The 25,933-nt window shown below is 40.7% G+C and overlaps 1 protein-coding gene across 1 annotated transcript in view; it reads left to right on the forward strand.

Moving 5' to 3' along the window:
• Window positions 1-25,933, forward strand: part of PCCA (propionyl-CoA carboxylase subunit alpha) — a 336,154-nt gene that overhangs the window by 293,206 nt on the left and 17,015 nt on the right. Inside the window, exon 22 of the mRNA XM_060233665.1 lies at window positions 21,019-21,159. Coding sequence (XP_060089648.1) covers window positions 21,019-21,159 — 141 coding nt within the window. The remainder of the gene's footprint in view (window positions 1-21,018; window positions 21,160-25,933) is intronic.

Here is a 25,933-nt window from a genome sequence, read left to right on the forward strand (position 1 = left end):
CTGACAAAAATATGTAATCTTTCATTGAAATTTGCCTCTGTTCTTGAGGACTGGAGGGTAGCTAATGTCACTCCCATCTTTAAAAAGTGTTCCAGAGGCAATCCGGGAAATTACAGGCCAGTCAGTCTGACTTCAATACTGGAAAAGTTGGTGGAAACCATTATCAAAAAGAATTAGTAAGCACATTGATGAACAAAAATTATGGAGGAGGACTTAGCATGGATTCTGTAAGAGAAGATCTTGCCTCACTAACCTGTTAGAGTACTTTGAGGGGGTAAACAAATATGTGGAGAAAGGGAACCCAATAGATGTTGTTTACTTTGACTTCTGGAAAGCTTTTGATGAAGTTCCTCACCAAAAGCTCCTTGGTAAGTTTGAGAGTCATGGGGTAAAAGGACAAGTCCTCTTGTGGATTTGGAGTTGGCAGTAAGCAGTGAAGTGGCTAAGTTTGCAAATGACACTAAATTGTTCAGGGTGGTGAGAACCAGAGAGAATTGTGAGGCACTCCAAAGGAATCTGTCGAGGCTGGGTGAGTGGGCATCAATGCTGCAAATGAGGTTCAGTGTGGCCAAGTGCAAAGTAATGCACATTGGGGCCAAAAATCCTAACTATAAATGCAAGTTGATGGGGTGTGAACTGGAGGAGACTGACCAAGAGAGAGATCTTGGGGTCATGGTAGATAACTCACTGAAAATGTCAAGACAGTGTGCAATTGCAATAAAAAAGGCCAGCGCTATGCTGGTAATTATTAGGAAGGGAATTGAAAACAAATCAGCCAATGTCAAAATACTCCTACATAAATCTATGGTGTGGCTTCATTTGAAATACTGTGTACAATTCTGGTTACCGCACCTCAAAACATATAGCATTGGAAAAAGTGCAGAAAAGGTCAACTAGAATGATTAAAGGCTTGGAACACTTTCCCTATGAAGAAAGTTTAAAACGCTTGGGGCCCTTTAGCTTGGAGAAATGTCCACTGCGGGGGTGACATGATAGAGGTTTACAAGATCATGCATGGGATAGAGAATGTAGAGAAAGAAGTACTTTTCTCCCTTTTTCACAATACAAGACCTCATGGACATTCAATGAAATTGCTGAGCAGTCGAGTTAGAACTGATAAAGGAAGTACTTCTTCACCTTAAGGGTGATTAACACATGGAATGCACTGCCATATGAGGTGGTGACAGCTGCCAGCATAGACAGCTTCAAGAGGGGATTCGATAAACATATGGAGCAGAGGTACATCAGTAACTCTTAGCCACAGCATTTTGTTGGAACTCTCAGTCTGGGACAGCGATGTTCTGTATTCTTGGTGCTTGGGAAGGGGCACAGTGGGAGGACTTCTAGTGTCCTGGCCCCACTGATGGACTTCCTGATGGTGCTTGGTTTTTTGGCCACTGTATGACACAGAGTGTTGTACTGGATGTGCCATTGGCCTGATCCAACATGGCTTCTCTTATGTTCTCACACTGATGCTAATTGCCGCAAGGCTGAATATGACAGGAAAAGACAGCAACAATGCACTGCAAACAAAGGAATGCTGAGCTTCAGTGTCTGTGTGACTATTGTCATGTGCTCCCACCACCATAATTATTCTTCCTTATCTCCATTCTGGGTCTCTTTCAGGGCTTTGAACCTTCACAGACATTGGACACACACATGCAGACATGCCGGGAGGGGGAAGCCATCATCTGTTTCAGCTGCAGGGTGGGTGGGAAGACAGCAAATGTGGAGGAGGGGTGAGTGAATGCCAAGGGTTGGGGGTAGGTAGGAAGACAGCAAGAGTGGGGGTTAGTGAAGGCTAAGTATGGATTGGTGGGTGGGAAGACAGCAAGGGTAGCGTGAGCAAATGTCATGAGTGGGGGGAGTACTGACTTGCCAAGGGTGCAGGGGTAGTTGACAGGAAGAGGTGGTTGGAAGGTGGATGGTAGTTGGTGGGGGTGGGAAGTTGGAGGGGAGTGAATGCCTTCATTTGGGTGGGAAGACAGCAAGGGTGGGAGCCTCTTTATAGAGCCCCTTGTATCTTTCTTTACAATGGGCCTTATTCCTAGTACAGAAATAAAGTGCAAAATTACAATATAAACCGACAATACAATATAAACAGATGAATTGTGCAAAGAGGAGAGGAAGTGCTCCTCACCTTCAGCAGATCCTCCTGTCAACTCTAGACTATGGGTCTAAAGTCAAGAGACCTAATGAGACTGAAACTTGCTATGACTATATAAGAGAGATACCAGAGTTCATGATGGATATGAACATATGAGTTCAATGTACAGTGATGAAAATGGCAAGTTTATTGTCAGTCTTCTGTGCAGGCACACATGGGGACTGCGTATGAGCAGGTCTGTGCAGAGAGGTTTTTCTAGCTAAAAGCCTTTGGTGGGCACTGGATGCCAGAGTCAGGACCAAACCATTCCTGCCCAAATGGTCATGTGCTCCAGCACCCCCACCCTCAATTTCTATTTCACTGGTGAAGGAGTAGGTTCTAGCTCTGCTGCTTCTGCAGGTTTTCTTTCTTCTATTGTGAGTAATTTTCAAAAGGAGCCTTTACCCTCTTCCATGCTTGCTCCTATCTCCACTCCTGTATGGCCCAGAGGGCTTTGTTCAAGAAATGCATCCGTTGTGGTGTGAAAATGATGCAGTCAGATGGGCATGAGCTCTGGTTGTTCTGCTTGGGAGAACGGCACACTGTGGCTACTTGTAAAGCTTGCCTAAGGCTAGACTGAATTGGGCATCAAAGTTGAAAGCTGCACTTTGGGGGAAATCCCTTAATTCCACTGATGCCTCATTGAACCCGACCTCAGCTTTGCAGTATCTGCTCTTAGCTTCCTCTTCCAAATCAGCCAGGTCAATTCTTTCAGTTTCCCAATCCCGATCTGATCGCATCCTCACTCTTCATTGGTTCAGTGATGCTCCTCTGAACTGCCAGCCAAGAAACCCAAACTGAAGATCAAGCATAAAATGTAAGTCAGATCCAAAGTATCATGCACTCACCTGAGCACCAGAACTGATGCCTGATCCCCAAGAGATTTTGATTTCTTCAAAGACTTCATTACCTGAGCATGACTCACCACCACTGTCAGTCTTTGAAGGAGAAATTGAAACAGAACCAATGTCCACCTCGACTTTAGGCATGGTCACAACCACCTTCCTGTATCCTCTGGCCTATGCAACAATACCATATTTTATGTCCCAGGCATATCTTGCTCAGCGCGGGGATTATTATGTTTCAGGAACCAGAATATATTTGAGTTAGAGTCAGTTGTCTCAGCACAAGTGTTACCCCACCATCTGCTACAGTTTCAAGAAGACCACTTTCCTCCATTCCATACTCCAGTATGGAGGAAGGTGAGGATAGGGCATTCTGTCTCTTTAAATGGAGATGTTTCTATGAATGGTGCAAGGACAAGGGTACCTCCCCCTCTCATAACATACAATTAACTTAGGGAATTTGTTGACTGATAATGTGGTGATGGGCAAAAACTTGGCTAAATTTAAGAGGGAGTTAGATGAATCCATTCAACAGTGATTAGCCATAATAATGAAGCAGATAGGATGATAGTGTAAATCACTGATGAATATAATATTCAGGACAAATCCAAAAACAAATGAGAACCCATCTGAGGGCCTGCTCTGGTGATGCTGGCAGTGAAGAATGAGTTCTCAAGGGCATCCACACAACTTTTCTGGGTGACATGGTGCTACTTTGTTTATAATGCTTGAAAATCAGCTTGAATCTTTGGTAACCTATTTGGGACTTATTGGCTTAGAACTTTGCAGATAAAAATCACTCACTTCACACTGAATACAGACAATGCACCTCGATCTTTCTTGGGTGAATTTTTATTACCGCAGCCTGAAAATATGGACATGGTGGTAGAAGAGGTACAGGTGGTAAAAGAGGTACCTGTATACCCAGTCCTTGCCTGTATTGGCTTATTACATCCAGCAGAGGTAGTGTAGTTTGTTGGATTCAGTAAGGTTAATTCTTTCATGCAAGAGAGAGCAGGGCTGTCTTAACACATGGGCCTGATGGGCACTTGCCTGTAGACCCCATGAGCATAGGGGCCCCATACTAATCTGTGTATGATGCAGTACTTATCGACCATTTACATTTTTATTCCCGTGAGTAGTTGTTGTAGGGGTCCAGTGCACTGCTTTGCCCGGGGCCCATAATGCTGTTAAGATGGCCCTGAGAGAGAATGGTCCTAGCTGCCTAGAAGGGATTCATCTTTGAGGAGAAGTCACTCCTGCAATGTAGGAACGTATGGAAAATCTTCCTTTCTTACACTAAGTACTCAAGCAGGTAGTAGTAGGGTAGATCTAGTCTCCTCTGGATGAAATACCTGTTTCAATATAGCTTCTGGCCTGGTTATGGACCTTGGTGGAAATCCTGTATCAAGAGAGAAAGAACCATAGATTTTCTTGGATTTCTTGACATCTTTCAGGGTCATGGTATATTACGGCTACCTTCTGGACCTCTAATTGAGAATTGGAGACACCATTCTCCAGTGGTCCCCTCCCCCTCCTGTAGCATTCATGTAATATGGTTTCGCAGGGACTTCCTTTTCCCCCATGCTATTTAAAATCTTCACGAAACCACTGGTTAAGGTTCAGGACTTGGAGTGAATATGTCACTGATATGTGGTGAAGCAGTAGACTTAAGGACTAATGAACCGAACCTTAAATGAAAAAAGATGGAGGTGTGGTTGGTACATGATCAACTGTCCCATGAAGATGGGGTTTCCCCTTTTCTGGATAGGGAGGCATTCTGCTTGAAGGTCATATGCATTGCACAAAATGTTTCCTGATTTGTGTTACAGCTGGGTACTGAAGTAGCATCCATTAGATAAAACACCTTCCAACCACTGCAGGATGCACCATCTTTAGCCCTGCCAAGATGAAAGCCATCTCTCCAGAAGCTTGGATGATAAGCTTCATTAATGATTTGTGTTCTACATAGGGTTACTGTTGAACACTGTTTGGAAACGTGAGCTGCAACAGAACATTGCTGACATTGTTAACCAAAACTGGTCAAAGGCAACACATGCCCACAGGCATAACTTTAAAGGGGGACTAGATAGATTCCCCTCTCATGGATTGCTGCCGTGTCATGACGAGAGGGCTTGCACGGTTCAATGAGGCTGTGGGCTATGCCATGCAGGGCCACCCAAGATGGACAGGCCACAGCTGAGAACCCAGACTTAATGTGATCCACTGGAGAAGGAAATGGCAAACCACTCCAGTATCCTTGCCAAGAAAACCCCATGACCAGAGACAAAAGGCTAAAAGATATGGTGCTGGAAGATGAGCCCCTCAGGTCAGAAGGTGCCCAATATGGTACTGGGGAAGAGTGTTCAAGTAACCACAGAAGAGTGAAGCGGCTGAGCCAAAGCTGAAAGGACACTCAGCTGTGAATGTGTCTGATGGTGACAGAACAGTCCGATGCTGCAAAGAACAATACTGCATCGGAACATGGAATGTAAGATCTATGAATCAAGGTAAGCTAGATGTGGTCAAACAAGAGATGGCAAGACTGAACATCAACATCTTGGGAATCAATGAACTAAAATGGACGGGAATGGGTGAATTTAACTCAGAGGATCACTACATCTATTATTGTGGCCAAGAGTCCTGTAGAAGAAATGGTGTGGCCTTTATAGTCAACAAGAGAGTGAAGAAGGCAGTAATGGGATACAATCTCAAAAATGACAGAATGATCTTGGTCGTATCCAAGGCAAACCATTCAATATCACAGTAATCCAGGTCTATGCCCCAACCACTGATGCAGAAGCGGTTGAAGTGGACCAGTTCTATGAAGATCTACAACACCTTCTAGAATTAACACCAAAAAAAGATGTCCTCGTCATCATAGGGGACTGGAATGCAAAAGTAGGAAGTCAAAAGGTGACCGGAACAACTGACAAGTTTGGCCTTGGAGAACAAAATGAAGCCGGGCAAAAGCTAATAGAGTTTTGTCAAGAGAACAAGCTGGTCATAGCGAACACCCTCTTCCAACAACCTAAAAGGCAACTCTACACATGGACATCACCTGATGGGCAACACAGAAATCAGATTGATTATATATTCTGCAGTCAAAGATGGAGAAGCTCCTTACAGTCAGCAAAAACAAGACCTGGAGCTGACTGCGGCTCAGCTGCTCATTGCAAAATTCAGGCTTAAACTGAAGAAAACTGGGGAAGCCATTAGGCCATTCAGGTTTGACCTTGATCACATCCTTTATGAATATACAGTGGAGGTGAAGAATAGGTTTCAGGAACTAGAGCTGATAGACAGAGTGCCTGAAGAACTATGGACGGAGGTTCATGACATTGTACAGAAGGCAGCAATTAGCACCATCCCAAAGAAAAAGAAATGCAAGAAAGCAAAGTGGCTGTCTGATGAGGCTTTACAAATAGCTGAGGAAAGAAGGAAAGCAAAAGGCAAAGGTGAAAAGGAAAGATTCACCCAACTGAATGCAGGTTTCCAGAGAACAGCAAGGAGAGATGAGGCCTTTCTGAAGGAACAATGCAAAGCAATAGAGGAAAATAATAGAATGGGAAGGAGAAGAGATCTATTCAAGAAAATTGGAGAAATCAAGGGAATGTTTCCTGCATGATGGCCATTATAAAGGACAAAAACTGTAGGGACCTAACAGAAGCAGAAGAGATCAGGAAGAGGTGGCAAGAATACACAGAAGAATTATACAAGAAGGATCTCAGTGTCCCGGACAACCATGACAGTGAAATCGATGACCTTGAGCCAGACATCCTGGAGTGTGAAGTCAAATGGGCTTTAGAAAGCATTACTAACAACAAAGCGAGCGGAGATGATGGTATCCCAGTTGAGCTACTCAAAGTCTTAAAAGATGATGCTGTTAAAGTGATGCACACATTATGTCAACAAATTTGGAAAACACAACAGTGGCCACAGGATTGGAAAAGATCAGTTTATATTCCAATCCCAAAGAAGGGTAATGCCAAGGAATGTTCAAGCTACCGCACCATTGCACTCATTACACATGCCAGCAAGGTCATGTTAAAGATCCTACAAGCTAGGCTTCAGCAGTATGTCGATCGGGAACTACCAGAGATTCAAGCTAGGTTTTGGAGAGGTAGAGGAACTAGAGATCAAATTGCCAACATTTGATGGATTATGGAGAAAGTACGGGAGTATCAGAAAAGTGTCTATTTCTGCTTCATTGACTATGCTAAAGACTTTGATTGTGTGGATCACACTGTGGTAAGTCCTTAAAGAGATGGGAGTACCAGACCATCTCACATGTCTCCTGAAAAACCTGTCTAAGTGTCAAGAAGCAACTGTCAGAATGGGATATGGAACAACTGATTGGTTTAGAATAGGAAAAGGAGTTCGACAAGGATGTATATTGTCACCCTGCTTATTTAATTTATATGCAGAGTACATCATGCGGAATGCTGGCCTGGATGAAGCACAAGCCGGAATGAAGATTGCCGGGAAAAACATCAACAACCTCAGATATGCAGATAACACTGCTCTAATGGCAGAAAGGTAGGAGGACCTAAAGAACCTCTTGTTGAAGGTGAAAGAGGAGAGCACAAAAGTAGGCTTGAAACTCAACATCAAAAAAACTAAGATCATGGCATCCGGCCCCATCACACCTTGGCAAATAGAAGGGGAAGACATGGAAGTAGTGACAGACCTCACATTTCTGGGATCCAAGATCACTGCAGATGGTGACAGTAGCCATGAAATTAAAAGATGTTTGCTCCTTGAGAGGACAGCTATGGCAAACCTGGGCAGTATAATAAAAAGTAGAGACATCACCCTGCCAACAAAAGTCCGTATAGTCAAAGCAATGGTATTCCCAGTCAGTAGTAATGTATGGCTGTGAGAGCTGGACCATAAGGAAGGCCGAGTGCAGAAGAATAGATGCTTTTGAGATGTGGTGCTGGAGAAGACTCTTGAGAGTCCCTTGGACTGCAAGAAGATCAAATCAGTCAGTCCTAAGGGAAATCAACCCAGACTGTTCCCTGGAAGGTCAGATGCTGAAGCTCAAATACTTTGTCCACCAAATGAGAAGGGAGCACTCCCTGGAGAAGATCCTGATGCTAGGAAAAACAGAAGGCAAAAGAAGAAGGGGATGGCAAAAGATGAGATGGCTGAACGGTGTTACTGATGTAACAAACATGAATTTGAGCAGACTTCAGAGGATGGTGGAAGACAGGAGGGCCTGGCGTGGCTTTGTCCATGCGGTCGCAAAGAGTTGGACTTGACTATGCGACTGAACAACAAAAGATAGATTCATGGAGAATAGGGTTATCAGTGGCCACTAACTATGGTGACTTATTTGAAAATATGAACATGATGGGAGGAGGAGGCGGAAATTGGATTTATACTCCACCCTTCACTTGGAGTCTCAGGGCAGTTTACAATCTCTTTTCCCTTCCTCTCCCCACATCTGTGAGGTAGGTGGGGCTGAAAGAGCTCTTTTAAGAACTGCTCTGAGAGAACTGTGACTGGCCAAAGGTTTCTCAGCAGCTGCATGTGGAAGAGTGGGAAATCAAACCCAGTTCACCCAGATTCCCAGTTCTCTACACTGAACTGGCTCTGGAAGAGATTCCAAACCGGAATCTATATGTTTAAACCATCTATATGCTTAATCCTTGGCTGAATCTCAGGAGGTAACAACAGGAAAGGCTTCAGTCTCTATGCTATGTTGCTCAAAAGGAACTATTTGGCCACTGTGTGAGTCAGGATGCTGGACCAGATAGACGAGTGGTCTGATACAGCAAGGCTCAGCTTATGTTCTTATATTGTTTCTGTTTGTTTCCTGGCACAGTTCAGACTGCTGGTATTGACCAGTATAAGCCTAAATCATGTGGGACCAGAATGATTTGTATCATTGGTTTGAAGTGCCTCCACCTTGAAAAGTTAACATACAGTCTACCAGAGGGTGGTGCTCCAGCTGTGGAACTCCCTCTCCAGTCAAATTCGCCTGGCACTTAACTTTGACATGTGTTATTTACTCACAGTTTTAATCACATATCAATCAAAGGAAACAGCTCTTTTTAAAAAGCAGCTATTGATGGTTTTAATTGCTGAATTTATTTTAATTGGTATTGGTGTGTTTTATTTTTATTGGGTCCCCCCCAGGTGTTGATAGCTTCTTTGATTGCCTTGTATGGCAGAAAGGCAAGCTGAAATTATTTAAACAAATGAATAAAGTTATAGCTGAATGAAACTTCCATATTCAGAGGCAGTATGTGAATCATGGGGGAAGAGAAAGGGAGAGTGAAAGTGGAAAAAGATGGTTTCCTGTGTGCCCTGCTTGTAGGCTTCCCAAATGTGGCAATCAAAGCCGGGACCACAGAGGTTACTGTAAAAGAAAACACCTCAAAGCCTCTCCGTGTAACAAAAATAATACTCATTATTCCTACTTATCCAGTATTTACTAGTAACAAACAAAGTGCTTACAGTGATAGCCAAACATAATATAAACATATTTATACAACACAAAATCCCTCCGGAACCAAAAGCACACGCTGCTCCTACTGTATGATGGATCAATGTCCTATAGAAAAAATATGGAGCTGTAATACAAGTCCGACAAATCCAAGACCAGTCCAATATTGTTTTGAGTGCAGAGACTCTTCTTCTTGGGACTGTCTTCTTTATTGTTGATTCAGTAGGTAAGTGGTGCTTCTTTTAATTTTGTTTCATGGCTTTGTTTTCATTTCTCCTTGGAACGCCTGCGAATTATCTTCATATTTTTCTGAAATGGTGTCCCTGGCATCTTCAGTTTCAGGCAGGAGATGATGTAAAGACCTCTCTGCCTGAGACCCTGGAGAGCCACTGGCAATCAAAGCAGGCAATATTGACTTTGACAGACCAGTCTGGCTCAAGATAAGGCAGCTTCATGTATCCGTGTGAAATAAGGTGTCAGAGTAGATGCTTTGTGTAGGAACTTTACAACAATTTAACTGTTTCTGTGTTCATATGAAAACAGAGGGGAGGAGTACAGTTTAAATATGATGTTGTCAGGGCTTTTTGTAGGAAAAGTCCAAAAGGAACTTATTTGCATATTATGCCACATCCCCAGTGGCATTGTTTCACACAGGGCATTTTGTGTAGAAAAAGCCCAGCAGGAACTCATTTGCATGTTAGGCTGCACCCTCTGACACCAAGCCAGCTGAAATTGTGTCCCTGCTCAAAAAAAGCTCTGGGTGTCATCCATGTAATGATGACATGTTATCATAATTGCACCTTCTCCAATAGAGAGAGTACTTCAATATAAGACCAGTAAAGTATACGGTTGATGTTCATTCTTGATGAACCTTTGATGATAACCTGGTAACTTTAATTAGCAAATTTTTCTGGTGTGGTATGCCAAAGTCCTGGGGTGATGGATTGCACTTTTAAAAGCTTAGAAGTGCTGTACAGACAGCTAAAGGACTGTGAAGGGTTAGTTCTTCACAAAGCTGGAGAGCCTTGCATGAAAGGCTGTTCCAAGAGATCTGATTAGTTAGCACCAGCTGAACGGAGAATGACTTCTGAACTTGATGCTGTGGATGATTCAGTCTGATTTCAGCCCTAGCTGAAAAGAGTCAAGTACTGATAGTTTCAGAGTTCAGCCCTGACTGAGAGCAGTTAAACACAGACAGGAGGACTGGGGAAAGTTGGCAAGGAGAAGTGGGTAGGAGACTTCCATTTGGACCAAAGAAAGAGGATAGAGTAAGAGTTTGGTACTGGAAAAAGTGTATCAACCTTTTGTAAACTAAAAGAGTTAGATAATACTCTAACATAGAAAACACTGGTACAAAGCCTCTCAACATAAAGATTGTAAGTAACTGTGAATTTTATTATTTATTTATCTCCTTTGATTTATATCCCACCCTTCCCACAAGCAGGGTCAGAGCAGCTAGCAACAATAAATTACAAAAACTAAAGCAATTAGAAATAAATATTAACATAATTAAAAACAGTTAATAAGGTAGGCATTGTACCGATTATAGTTCAAGAATAGTTTAAGAAACTCTGATTAGCCTGAAATATAAGAACTAAAGTTTGTGTATGTAATGGTTTTACCTCAGAGTTATATTGAGTTACCTCAGAAATTTTACCCCTGATTTCACCTGTCCTTTTTCCTCTATGTTGAATAAAATATTTTGTTAATCTGGAATATAAGAATTTATCAAATGCCATTTAAATCATATAAATTGAAGGGAGCTCCCATTCCTTCCCTCAGGTTCCTGGGCTGAGCAATCAGCTAAAATATTATACTGTGACAGGGTGGAATTCTTTAGGAAAGAATAAAACAATCACAGAAAGGAAAGAAGGGAACATAAGAATGTAAGAGAAGTCATGTTGAATCAAGCCAATGGCCCATCCAGTTCAACACTCTGTGTCACACAGGTAGGGAAAGAAAAACAGTCAGAGAAGGGAAAGAACAACAGGGAAAATCTTGTCTCTGAGGAAGAGAAGTAGAAGGGGCGGTCATTCCTGGAATCAGAACTTCTCGTGAAGTCTCTATTAAGCACTCAGAGTACCCTGACTCGTTCTTTACTGAAGAAAAGAAAGTTCCTAGAATGTGTTTGCTTTGTGGTTTTTCTATTTAACAATTTTTCAGTCTACTTTTGCCTATCAGAATTTGTATTTCTATTCAGAAACCTTTTTTAAAACTTTGTGAGTACAACGGAGAAGTTACGTTGAACCCTTCCCTTTCCTAACCCAAACTCGGTTTTGCCCATTATACCCTGTGTCTTGCGTAATTTCTCAGACATGTATTCATTGACTATACAATACAGAGTCCTGAGGCACCTTAAAGACTAACAATTTTTTGTGCCATACGCTAACAGAGCCCACTTTGTCAGAATCATGAAGCGAGTTCTAATCCACAAAAGCTTATACTACAATAAAATCATTTAAAGTGCCACTGGGGCTCTTTGTTGTGTTTGCTACAACATGGCTACCCCTCTGGAATTCATTTAACACATTTTTAATGTGTTTTTTTACTGAAGCATTGTACCCCCCCCACCCCTCTTTTGAAGAGAGTGCTCCTATGCCATGAGGTAAACTCTTTCTCAACAAATCAGTGTGGCACTTTTTTTGGTAATTTTTCAAGAAGTCTTCAGCTCATGAGCAGGTTTCAAAGGAACCTCATCTCCATATGGTTTTCCTGGATAATCCTTTATCCACCATCTTTCGGCTCTGATTCCCTTGCTTTCTTGCCTGTGGCTACGTTTCTATCTCTGCATCAATTAGCCCAGTGATTTATACAACAAGCTAGCAGTTTAGAGGTAAATGGTACACAATTAACATCTCATTCCACCATAAAGGGTATGCTAAATACCCCAGTCACTGCTTTCTCTGCCTGGAATTGAAATAAGTGTTTGTCCTAATTCATATGCTATCTTGATGTGAAGTGGGCCTGCTTTGTGCTGCACTACACCATTAATCTAATTATAGATAGCTGCAAATGAAGTGCTGTCTGAGCACAGAGGCTGAAGAAAAATAGCGCTTTTGTCATTTAGCATGACTCTGTGAAGCAAGATCACACTTTGCATGGCGGGGCTGGAAAAAATGGGGATCCAAATAATATTGCTGCCTGTTGCATGCTTTCTAATTACGGGAGCCTTGTAAACAGAAGTAGGCGCTGGGTGTAAATAGAGCTGTAGTTGTGCTGTCATGTGGCTTATAAGGAGGAAAATCCTCCGAGTGCTGTTGTATTAAATGATGCATCCTGATTGACAGCTACCTTGAGACTGTGCTGATGGAGTTGTCAAAACAGAATGCTAACAGGGCTGCTCCAGTGACTGCAGATTGTACGGAGCTTTGCTATTCAGACAGCTTTCTCACTGCTATCTGTTCACTTTACCTTGTCCGGCTGTGTTGTAACTCCACGCACGAAGGACAGCTACAAGCTTTATTTCTGTATGCTTTTGACTCTGACTGCTCAGCCTTAACCTAAAGTGGAAGGATTCTGTATTGTGAGGTTTTAATCCTGGTTTGGGGAGGGGTATATGTGTCCCTCCAGACTGTATTACATGGTGGTTTTAGAGGTGGAAAAGGTGAGCAGCATTAATTGCCATTTTAATTAAGTTTTTGTTGCTGGGACTAGTACTATATAGTAGTAGTGTAATTGTCCTTACTGCTTCCATTAAATAGTTGCCTATTTTTAGTAGCTCCTTTTATACTATATAATTCTTTATTATGTGAGAGATAAACTAAAGATGCCTTGTGGGATAATTATGCTACCATATTTTGGATAGAAATTTGCTCCAAAGGTTCCTTGCAGATTTCTCTGAGACTTGGGAAACCACTTGTGCAGTCAGTTTTTCTCCACATGGTATTCCTCAAGGATAGGCTGATGCAGAAAATGTCTCATATTAATTGGAATCTCCAGGGAGAAAACTGGTGTGTTTTTGTGTTGCAGTCTCTGGGCGTGGCAGCAAATTTTTCAGCTGCCATGATCACAGGGATTTCCTCTGAGAACGAGTGGTTGTGCCTGTGGAGAGAATATGAAGAGCCTGGAGATATGGGAAGACAATATGATATTAAACCAACCCTTAGAGAGTCTCTCAAAGATTATGGTACTTTCTAGCCTTCACAGTGAATCACATAAATATGACATTTTACCTGTATTGGTACATGGAGCCACGTTGACTAAGCAGATGTACAATCTTGGCTGAAATGTACAGTACCATTTTCTGAGAATTTAATGTACTACTTGCAGAACCTAGTTGGTCTGGGACTCCAGTATGCTTATTGTAAAGTGTCCTCTGATCACTCTATAGCTTACCGTGTAACTTTTTTGAAACTGAAAAAGATGGGAGTATCTTAGTCCAAAGTAAAGAAACATAGGAATCTTCACCTTTTTTCCAGAAAGCTGGTGGACATGTCTTGATAAATAAAGGTAAAAGGTAAAGGTAGTCCCCTGTGCAAGCAACAGTCATTTCCAACTCTGGGGTGACGTCGCATCACGATGTTTTCACAGCAGACTTTTTACAGGGTGGTTGCCATTGCCTTCCCCAGTCATCTACACTTTCCCCCCAGCAAGCTGGGTACTCATTTTACCAACCTCAGAAGGATGGAAGGCTGAGTCAACCTTGAGCCGACTATTTGAACCCAGCTTCCACCAGGATCAAACTCAGGTGGTGAGCAGAGAGTTTGGACTGCAGTACTGCAGCTTTACCACTCTGCGCCATGTGGCTCTTATGTCTTGATAAATATGTGTACCAAATCCATGAGAAAAATTCACATCTTATGAAAATTGACGAGAGAGCCCTAAAGTTGCTCTCAGATACTCAGATGTTCTAACACTAACTTTAAGAAGGTATAGTTGTCTCTAAACTCGGGAGTTAGCCAGATCACCTTTGAAAACCTAGCTAAATGACTTGGAAAAATCTACAAAATATTGTTACAATATGACACTGAAACAGAGCAAGTAAAAAAGTGAATGATAAAATGAATGCAAAATATAGGAGGAAATGGACCTATGAGTCAGTGGGAAACTCTATTGATTAAATAAATTAAATTTCCTGAATGTCAGACAGTAAGGGAAAATTGGTATAAGTTGTTTTTAGGTAGTATATCATTCCTAAAGATATAGTAAAACACGAAAAAGACAATAATGTGATATGTTGGAAATGTCAGAATATATTTTATCATATGTGGTGGTTATGTAAGAAGACAAAAAATATTGGATAGAGATACATGAAGGAATTCAAAAGATTTTGAAACTTAAGTTTGCGATGGATCCTAAAAACATGTTATTAAATATAGTATTAACTAATATTACTAACACATATAGTGAACTGCTTAAGTAAATGGTAATGGCGGCAAGAGTAATTTTTGCAGCAAAATGGAAAGCAGAAAAATATCCAGATTGACAGGAATGGAAGAATAAACTAAACATATACAGCAATGGCAAAATTAACATTTTATATACACAACAGACCAACATCAGAATTTCTGGAAAAATTATAACTTTTTTGACTATATAGTTGTAAATTAAGGATAAAATTAATGAAATAGTAAATGATAGTAGTAAATGATAGTAAATAATAGAAGGAAAGAGATTTGTTGAAAAACAAGTGTTAAATAAGATGACAGATGGAAAAGATAGACCAAAGAGATTTTAATACAAGTGAAATATTAAGTAAGTTCCATACAAATGTATGAATTGAGTATACATGATAGCAGTTTTATATGTTTGTATGTGAGTTAACTGGAATAAAAATGTATCTTGAAAAAGAAAACCAAGATAAGTGGCACCTGAATTCTATACCTGTTTTCCCACTAGGACAACGTGGGTTGTGTGGTGTCTTCAGCTTCCATTTAGATACATGTGTGCTTGTCTAATCCTTTTCCATTGTATACTTCTGTCTATTGCAGATGATCTGAGCATTACTTTGCAAACATGCTTTTATGTTTCTTTTTGTCTTCTTTAAAACCAATAAAATTTAATTTCTAAGAAAAGAAAAAGAAAACATGCTATCAGTTTGCAATTCAATCCATAACTCTTTCCGCTTCTTCTCGTGTTTTCTCTCCCCCTCCACCCTGCAATTGTTCTTAGATCTCTTTTTGTAGATAAAGAGGAAAAAGTAGTCAGTGGAGGCATTGCTGGATTCTAAACAGTGTATGAAGTAGGTCTATTCATAAACTATACATGTTGGAAACAAGAAGTTAGCAGTACAGTCTAAGCAGAGTGTCACTCTTCAAGAAGTCACCATAGAATTTAATTTAATAAATTGTGAATGGTTAACAAAAAAAGTCAGAGGGCTTAGAAGGGTGTAGTTCTGCTTAGGATGTAGGTGTTCTTAATGTTATAAGAATGAGGAGTGAAAAAATATATATTCTGCTCAGAATACAATGTACTTCTAAAGTGTTAACACACTTTCCTATTCTGTACATAGCCAGGGCTTCGCCTTATGGGTAGCATGATCACAGAGTGGAATGGCACCCTGTAAACAACGTTCACCTTCCAGTACTGTTATGCACTTTTCAACCCATTGATTCCAGTGTTGTTAACAGTGTGTGAGCTTGTGCTGGCTTTTAACAATTGGCTGCTCCAGAATTAGAGATAAACAGCCTTGTATTTGACCAAAAGACTTTGGCTGCTTCATGTTTTCCCTTAGATAGAGGCTCTGTGTCCAGCTACATTTTATATTGGAGGTAGCCCAACCCCATTGTTGCTTAACCCACAGCATCCTGCATTATTACATTCTGGCCATCTCCTTCACTTTTTTCTGTCAGAGCTGACCTCTGTAAGAAAGGTGGCTGGAGGAGACATGAGTGGGAGACCTATCCAAGGTGCCCAGAGGAGATTTCTTCTTCCTTTCTACCAGAATTCTTGTAAATACTACGGAGTTCCCCTTGTGTTCAGTTTATACCTCCTGTTTCAGTTTGTGACTCAGACCCCCAACAACATTTGCAGTGGATCTCTTCACTTTTTCTTTTAAGGAAGGATAGAAGGCTGAGTCAACCTTGAGCCAGCTACTTGAACCCAGCTTCCACCAGGATTAAACTCAGGTGGTGAGCAGAGAGTTTGGACTGCAGTATTGCAGCTTTACCACTCTACGCCATGGGGCTCTTATGTCTTGATAAATATGTGTACCAAATCCATGTGAAAAATTCACATCTTATGAAAATTGACCAGAGAGTCCTAAAGTTGCTCTCAGACACTTAGGTGTTCTAACACTAACTTTAAGAAGGTATAGTTGTTTCCAAACTCAGGAGTTAGCCAGATCACCTTTGAAAACCTAGCTAAATGACTTGGAAAAATCTACAAACTCGGGAGTTAGCCAAAGTTAGCTAGTTACCTACTCACACAAAGTTTTTAAGAAGGTACCTTTTAGAGAAAGTAAAGGTATATTTGATGATATTTGTAAGATTTTGGTTACCTTTGTTTCTGAGTCAGGCATTTTTCAATTGTTTTGGTCTTTTAAACTCCATTACTCTCCTCTTTGAACCATTCCACATGTTAACATCCTCAGAGGCACCCTTTGGTCAGGCTGTTTGTGAATGCTGAGAAAATATTTTACAGAGGAATGTGGGGTTTTTTTGGGGGGGGGATTATTTAGTGGGATTCATCTGACTGTAGAAATGCATTGCACAGAACTTTAAAAAGGGGGAAACCTGCTCTGTGCTGCTTTGGCCACCTTACATTCACAAAGGTCATTTGTCCCCAACTGTGCCCCCAAAAGACCTTTTCCTAAGAAGTCTTCTGGCCTTTTTGTGTGTGGCTTTTTGATTACAATGGCTAATTCCCCTCCCCCGAAAAAAACAGACTAAAGAACAATAAACAAATACAAAAGGAAAAGGGAACAGCTCATCAATAACAAAGGCTTGCATTTGAAAGCTTTTGGCTTACTGACTCTCACATCTCATTCCAAGCCAAGCAGGAGCCCTGCCGAGAAAGGAATCCAGAAGATAGGGAAATATTAAAATAGTCAAAGTGGAATGCTCGGTAGGACTTGTGATGGAGAGAAGCAGTGTTTTTGCAGCACAACAATTGGGAACAATCTCTATGCCAGTAAACCTCAACCCTAACCCTGTTCCGCTTCATGAGGTTGGGAAAACGTGAACTATTTTACATCTAGTGTAGGTGGCTTGATCACTGAAGGGACAAGCAAACTAGATCACTGTGTATCTGATGGTCTCAGTTTTGAAGGTGAGCCTGTGTAAAAGAATTTGTCTTGCGCTCAAACATGATTTTTTGTTGTTGTTTTCCTGCCCGTTTTATTTCTTTATTTTTGAATTATTTTCAAAGTAGGAGTAGAAAGCAGACATTTTACCATGGATACTGAAACTGTGCAATTTGATGTAATTATATTCCCCCCCATAGGTTTAATGAATGACTTTTAACTACAATTTATCTTTTGATAAATAGTCCCTCTGCACAGAATGTTTATTAGATTGACAGCAGAATGTACTCTGCAAGCTTTATTTTTGCCTTCCCATATGACTCTGACAAATTTTAATAGGAACAAAAAGCTTTTCGCTTGCTCTGTAATTTCACTTAAAGATCGTATCCTTCAAATGCTGGCAGACACTGGTACATCTTGATTGCAAGAACACATAGACAAGAGCAAAGAAACAAGCAGAAGATGTTATCTGGCCTGTCACAGAGTATGAGCAGTTCTGCTGGCAACTGGTGCTAACAAATCTCAAACTTCCCATCCTCCTTTCTGGGTTCCAAACGTGCCCCCATAGGATGGTGTTCCTTCTAGGCCACTGTGCCATCTTTGCCATGGAGATTTAAAAACTTTTTTAAAAACAACTTTTTTAAAACTGTTAAGATATTTTAACTGATAAACAGATGCATGTTGGGAGTCTGAATAAGACAATTGATAGAAATCAAAACAATGGATTAGAGCTGGCTTTCCAGAACTTCCTTGGCTGTTTGGAACCCTTGTAATGTTTTGTGCTGTGTCCTTGGCCAGCTCATTCTAGGTCTGCCTCAGCCTTTACATTCGCTCTGAACGGGTTTCTACATTGCCTCTTGGAGAAATTCTAGTATGCAGCTTGTGCCAAAACAATCCTGTCTTGGGAGGTGGGTGTTGGATCACTGAGTGAATTTTAAAATTGATTTAAGTAGTGGTTCGGGGGCACCTAAGATGTTTTCGCACACATCAATGAAATAAATTGACACACGGACTTCAACAGTGGCCATTACTTTCCCTGAACAGGTGTAATCCAACTGTACATAAGGCAAATTCATATTGGAACTTAACTTTGGGCTATTATGTAGCTTTGCAAAGGATTATTATGGCACATGATAACTATTTGGAAGCCTGTGTTTGACTTGGCTCGTCTCTTTGGTCTCTCCTGGCCTGCTTCTGCCACCTGGTTGCCCTGTTCAGTGTACTCAGGTGTCATTTCTATGCATTAGAAAAATACAGCTTTTTTCGTTTTGGACTTGGAAGGCTTTCTAGCGTGTGCATGCATGTGCGTATCCTGTTACTGGCTCAGTTGTGAATCCTTGTAGATGTGGGTGTTTTGTTTTAGAACTGGTTTATAGAAATCTTGATCAGATTAATAAAGGCAACATATAATTGATTTGTGAAGGTTATCAAAGGTTCACTGAAATGAACGGACATTCTGTAGGGATGTTACAATACATTCATCCATCTACCATTCTTTCCATCGGGAGTGCTGTTGCTCTAAATGGTGAGGACAATCAACCAGGCTTGATATAATTCCCATTTGCCCTTTTATTGGATGCTTTCTTCCATTTGTCCCTTTTTTGGATGCTGTTTGTGATCCCATTGGGGAACAAAAAATGATTTCGTCTGATAGTTGCATTATCTTCATAAGCCTTGTGTGTATGGGTTGTGGGGTTTTCTTTGGTACTGTTTAGGGGTTCTAGAATGAGAAGATAGAACGTGGCAAAGAAGCTGCCTGAAAAGCAGGTCATCCATAATTCCCTTGCAATGTGCAGCTGCTACACAGATGGTTGGAGAGTTTCTTGGGTGCCCTCTTGATTTACACAGTTAGGCTTCATCGACCCCCACACAAATCTCATGTTTTACATTGGGTCATGGCATGCATAGTCAGGGTAATGGGTATGAGCCCCCAGGTACAGAAAATTTTAAAACTGACCCTGAGGGTGCCTTCTAAAACTTACCCTTGAATCCTCTGCAGTGTGTAGGGATTCCATAGCAGAGGGATCAATTTGAAAACTTCCCTGCAGATAGGAAATATGAACTTCATAGCCATAGGTCATTGAATCTAGTGATGAGGCTTTAACTACATTAGCATTAGGGGCTGGAAATATGATCAGAAATCATATTTTTCCAAAAACCCTGAAAGCTGAGACGTTGACGCTGCTTTCTTATTGCAAATTGGATTAAGTGCAGATCTAGCTGCAACATTTATTATCAACACTGTTGATTAAACATGATGGAAACATTTTTTATTCTTTTTGTCCTTTGATGGCCAAAGACTGAAATGTTTCTCACAGAGACCTGCTGCCATCTACTGGATTTCCGAATGCACTGACTCTTTTTCTAGGTAGTTTTTTTTTTGTGTGATGGGGAATTAAAAACAAAACAAAAACCTGACAGCTATGGAGTTTGGGTAATCTTTTCAGGTTTTTAAAAAACTGGAGAGAAGCCTGAAACTCAGGTGATGCTGCAGCACTTTTTTGATAAGCATTTTCATGCAGAAGGAGTAAGGGTATTGTTTGTTATTTGTGCCATTCTAAGAATCGTGTGTGTATAAGTAGATAGCTTTCTGTAGTGCAGACAACGACACTCAGAGATTGCCCTCTCACTTATTGCAGGTTGCTTCAGCTGTTTTATGGTTTGGGGTATATCCTGTACATAAGAGCTGAGAAAGAAAGGGGGTGGAGTTTTGCAGGTGGTGGTGGTTGTTCCTACTTATGAACCCTGGGTTGGTTATTGTTCAGGGGTTTGAAAGATCAAACTTAAAATCCCTTGCACTTTTAAAAAATAAGCTAAAGCAAACTTTTTTACCTGGAGCTACAGTTTGACTTGTGCCTATTTGCTGTGGTTTAAATTTTGGATTGATTCCATCAATTGTTCTACATTTGAAAAAAAGGTAAAGGTAGACTTTTTACGGGGTGGTTTACATTTACATCAGTATAATTTCAGAAGTATGGCTAGAAAGAAGTAGAGATATTCCCTATAAAACACTTCCAAAAGTCTATCATGGTGTATAATATCACAATTGTTAGTGTGTCATAGTGAGAAAGGGAGAAGGGAATTACAAAAAAATTCCAAATTGTTGAACATTTGCAAAAGGCTAGGTTGAGTCCAGTTTACTACACCTCCTGTGCTCTTTCAAAGTAATAGATGCTATTGTGCTTCATCAAATCTTTAATACAGTGTATATTTTAATGTTTATTAAAAAAAAATAAAAGCATAGTTCACCTTTGTAAATATAAATGGTCATGTACAAAGGTTTTTGGAGGGTGAGCATTTCTCTGTTTTATTATTTCATATCCTTAGGTCTCTTTGATATTAACTGCTTTTGCAATGTTTGTGTTTGTTCTCTTCTCCCTTACCTCCTTAGTACAAGCTGCGTATTCTGACCAAGCTTGCTGCAGAGCTGAGCAAGTACATGCCTGAGAAAGTGGTGGAGGACACCAGTAGCATCCTGAGGTCACCCATGCCTGGAGCAGTGGTGACGGTTTCTGTAAAACCTGGAGATACGGTAAGATGCTTCCTTCTCTTCAGAGTACCAGGGCTATTTCATGTGTGTATTAGGTATATGTTAAATATGCCTGTAGTGTACACCTGGACATGTATCCTGCAGTATACAGCAGGTTTATGTTGGTAGCTGTGAGGATAATATAGTAAAACCATTACAAAGCACCAATTGACTGTGACTTCCCATCACATGGCTAGTTTGTGACAAGCCTGGATTGGCTGTAATGTAATGTCTGAGAGGTTTCTCTTCAGAGCACAAGTATTCCATCCTCAGGCTGTTTCCTTTCACAACACTGCTATATTTAGGAAGGTTCACACAAAATTTTTTAGAAAAATCACAATTGAAACGATTGTGAACATTTGTGCATTTTGTGAACAGCTGTTCTGATCAGGCAGAAGACAAATTCATTCCATTTGTATATTGTTTTGTACCAAAATGTTAAGCAAGAAGAAAGTTTCTGTTCATAATAAAAGGATATTTAATTCCTCCCTCCCCGAAAAACCACTGAGCCTTGGAACAGCCAATTGCCACTAACTGTACCAAAACAAAGTCTTGTCCTCTGTCTTGGTGTCTTAAACATTAACTACTTTTATTTACCTGAAAGGAAGACTAGTCTTTTTCTCACATGTGTGCTAAGAAAAAAGAGGCTGTCTTAAAATATCTTATAATTACAATTACGTATAATCCTGGAGGAGGATCATTTTACATCCAGCATTGTCTTCCTTTCAGGTAAATGCAGCATTACTTTATAATAGTGCACTAGTATTAAAAATGTCATTTTTTTAAAAAAAAAAAATCCATTTGATAGACTTACGGTAGAATCGAAACTGCCCAAGAATATACAAGGAGGCAATTAGTCCTTAGCTGCGCTGATTAAAACAGACATTTTATCACTAATATGTAATCCGACAAATGAACTGATGAAATTGATGAAAGCTCAAAGAACTAGTAGTTTCATCTGGGTAAATAAAGACTGGCACACAAGGCGTTAGAAGCCATAGACCTGAATAGAGCTCCTCAGGTGGTGAACTATGCCTTATCCTCAGTGTGCCTTTTTTCAACTGAGGAGATTTCATCACAAGATGAAGTTAGAACTGAGAAGTTGTTGATTTTAGTCTGATCCAAAACTAGGCATCACGGGTGTCATGCTTTCAATGCGACATTCCGTATTCCATTTTCCTATTTCTTGTTGTTTGTGTGCTGTGTCTTTAAAATGTTGGTGGCTGCTGTTTTAAATATGAACGGGCAGTTTTTTTGTCTAGCTGTTTTAGAGAGAGAGGAGGGAGAGAGAGATCTTTAGATAGCTGTATTTATTTATATGCCTTAACACTGAGCGGTTTCCAAACCCGCAACAAAACAGCTCATCTTTCTCTCTCCTGTACTGTACTTTACATTCCTAGAAAGAACTAGCTGTTTACACCTTTTTTTCTTGTATGCATATATATGTTTAAAAGTTTCCTCTCGGATCCCGTTTAAGCAATTTCATATATATCTTTAAGGACAGTTTGTATTTACTTAAAAAATAAAACTGTACGTTCCCATGCCACTAAAGAAAAATGAGTTCCGTTAAAATCCCAAGTGGCATTGTTATGTATGAGAGGAACTAACTGGAACTGGTGGGCGTGGGTACAGATCTTGTAGTTCCTGATTTTAGCTGGGCAAGGGGTCTGTGTGGAACAGTGTTCCTGTAGGAATCTTCAAGTGCTCTTTCACAATGCATGAAGAAGGGTGTTCAAGAAGAGGTACATCAAAGGCATGCATACATATCAGACTTTAATTTTCTGACGGACTGACTGGCTGTTAGGAAGCTGAACTACTTTTCTCTTCTTGCCATGTCAAGTACGGATCTCAGAGTTCCTCTCATGGGCAGAAGCAGTTCATGAACACGAGGCATTAAGATGTGAAGCACATACATCTGTGCGCAAGAGTTAAAATATTTTCAGGCTCCCCTGCATTGCCACTAGATGTGTTTTATGAATTATGAAAATGAAGTGGCTCTTTTTTTTTTTAAAGGGATGCTATGAAGTATCATTATTTTAATGTACGTGCCCACAGCAGATTTTGTATACATGAAGAAGCAGAACCATGAAAGGATGGGGCCTCCAGCCAGGAAATTAAAATGGGGAAAACATTCTTCCCATACAATCAAACATTCCAAAAGAAGTGCAGCGCAATACCAAACAAGTTGTTAAATAATGAGGGGGAGATTTCTTTCTTTCATTCTGCCCCCTCCTCTTCTCTTCTCCTCTCCCTCCTCCCCCCAGCCTGTGGGTTTTTTGCTGGAGGCACTGAGAGGCAGGCGCATTTGAACAGCACGGGCTTATGTTCTGCCGACTTGGGCTTGTCAATGGTAATTGTGCAGCTTTAATTGCAAAAACACGTTTGCGGCATTGAAAAGGGGAGTTTAGCGTAAATCCTTCCTTTCCAGGACTGGTGTCAAAAAGTTTTTTTGAAAGGAGATGAGGTTGTATCAGCTATCCAGAGTGAATAAGCGGCGAGATGGCGCGATTCAGCTTACATGTTTTGGCTGTCCATCAGGACAAGGATCATTCATTGTAGCTTTTCAAAACTCTGAAGTACAAGGGACGGGAACTCTTACACACTAGGTTTTTTGTCCCACTGTTTGAATGTGTCCTGATTTTGTGTCTCCCCCCCACACTTTTCAGACAGCCTAAGGAGTACTTAAGTACCCTTTTTATTTTCTTGAAGTATTTACCAGTTAATAATATAATGAGGTGTGAAACAATATTAATGGGAAATGGCAAAAAAAAAATGTTTTCGTTTAAGCCTTCTACTAATACTGCCATAAGCTGCACTTCAACAAAGTTCCTCTATGTGAACTCTGTTAAATATGAATGCCTGAAGATATTTTGGGGGCAAAGTCATTGCTACATAGTGTCTCACAAAGAGAGGGCTGTATTTTTAGAACACACAGTAATGGGACCCAAACTCTGCTAATAAAGTATATTTGCTATTGAAAAGGAAATTCAGAAAGTCCATCTTAGAGGAATGTGGGGAAGGATGGGTAGCCATCTTTGTTTGTCAGGTGCCCTGTTGAAGCTACAGAGAGACTGCCTTTATTTTTGAACATTTGAAATTGACTGTTTAATCATATTCCTTTTTGGTGCTGGTTTGAACTGGGTGAAGGACTGTTGTTTGCTTGGCCATTTTCTATATGCTTTAAAAAAAAAAAAAAACCACCCTCCCATTTTGCGAAAATGCTGCCTGCTTAGCAACAATGAGGTGGAAAATATCTTCTGGGATGGATGAACTTGACAATTCAACTTTGCTTTCCAGTTCCTTGGGGATTCTCTGAGGGCAGAAATATGGGCTACCTCCAGAAACCTACATGAAAAATATGTGAATCCTGGAGAGAGGATTAAGCTTGCCCCTAGTTAATACACTGATAAATCCCACTAAAATCAAGGGGATTTACATATGCATAACTTAAGAGCAGAATGCATAAATATAACACTGGAAATCACTGAGATCTAGAGAGCTCTTAGATGTTCCCAGAGGAGTGTTTGACTTTCTTTGAAAATAGTTGTTCAGAGTTGCTTGGTGTGTTGCAGACTGTTTTTGGGTTTCAAAAGCAGTATGCTATGCAATTGGCGGGCGGGGTGGCGGGAATGATTTAGCTCTTTTGAGAACAACTCAAGGCCCCCATGGGGTGCCTAGGTCCAGGTGTGGATCCTGGCCAATGTGTTCAGTGTTAAGGTGGAAGGCTGAACTTAATCCTTGCTATTGAATCTGCTTAATTAGCAAAATTCAATGTTGGTTATGTACAAAATCTGGACAACAGAAGCCATGTATCAATGCAGAATAGGAAATTTGTGTGCAACGCTCTTGAAAATACGGATGGATATGTGCATGTTCATCTCGGCTGTATTGAACTAGCTGGATGCACCTTTGGACAGGGATGTGCTTTCACATATGGAGTCATGAGTCATCGCACTTGACTAATAGGGCAAAACTGCAGATGGAACTCATTCTAGGAATGAATACCTTTGGGTATAAAACTGTAATGGTAGACAACTGTTCCATATATGACTAGATAACGTCATTTTGTGTTTCACCTAGCATTTTTATGGGCCAGCCTCACTAGTAATTGTACAGCTAATGTTGTATACCAAGACAATTTGTTCATGGTAATGTTTAGTTCCCAGCTGACCTAATATTCCTTTTTTTAAAAATTAAGCATTTATGGCAGTAAGCCAAAGGCCCAGACATTCCCTGTTTACAGTGAAACTCCACTTTAACAGAAATTTTGTGTCTTAGGACCGATGATATCTGAGGGGGATTACATAGAATTAAATAACCATTCACTCCAAGGTAGTTTGTTGAAGATTGTTGTGGTTCTAGAGTGAGAAGTGATAAAGATGTCACTATTGAGCTCCATTCAAATCAATACATGAAGTTGAGTCCATGATGCAGATTCTTCTGACAGGAAAACCTGCCGTTCCACAGGCCTCAGTACATTGCTTGGGAGCCTTGAAAACAAACTTGAATTTAAAAAGCATGACAGTGGAGAGAGGAAGAAGGAAACTGAAAGGAGCTTAAATTTCTTGGGGATGGGACAGGCTCAAAGATGGAAGGTACCACTCTGGCTACTTCCTTCTGTACTGCCCCCATGCCGTGTTACTTTAACCTTGGGAAAGGTGGAAAGTTTGTGCATGCCAGGTGAGCTGCCTAGTTTGTGAGCATAGAACTGAATTCCAGAAGCATGGATCATGTAAGGGAGTATCTTCATCCCCTTCATACATAACCCACACAGTTC

Source organism: Heteronotia binoei, chromosome 3, assembly GCF_032191835.1.
Source record: "Heteronotia binoei isolate CCM8104 ecotype False Entrance Well chromosome 3, APGP_CSIRO_Hbin_v1, whole genome shotgun sequence".
NCBI lineage: Eukaryota > Metazoa > Chordata > Lepidosauria > Squamata > Gekkonidae > Heteronotia > Heteronotia binoei.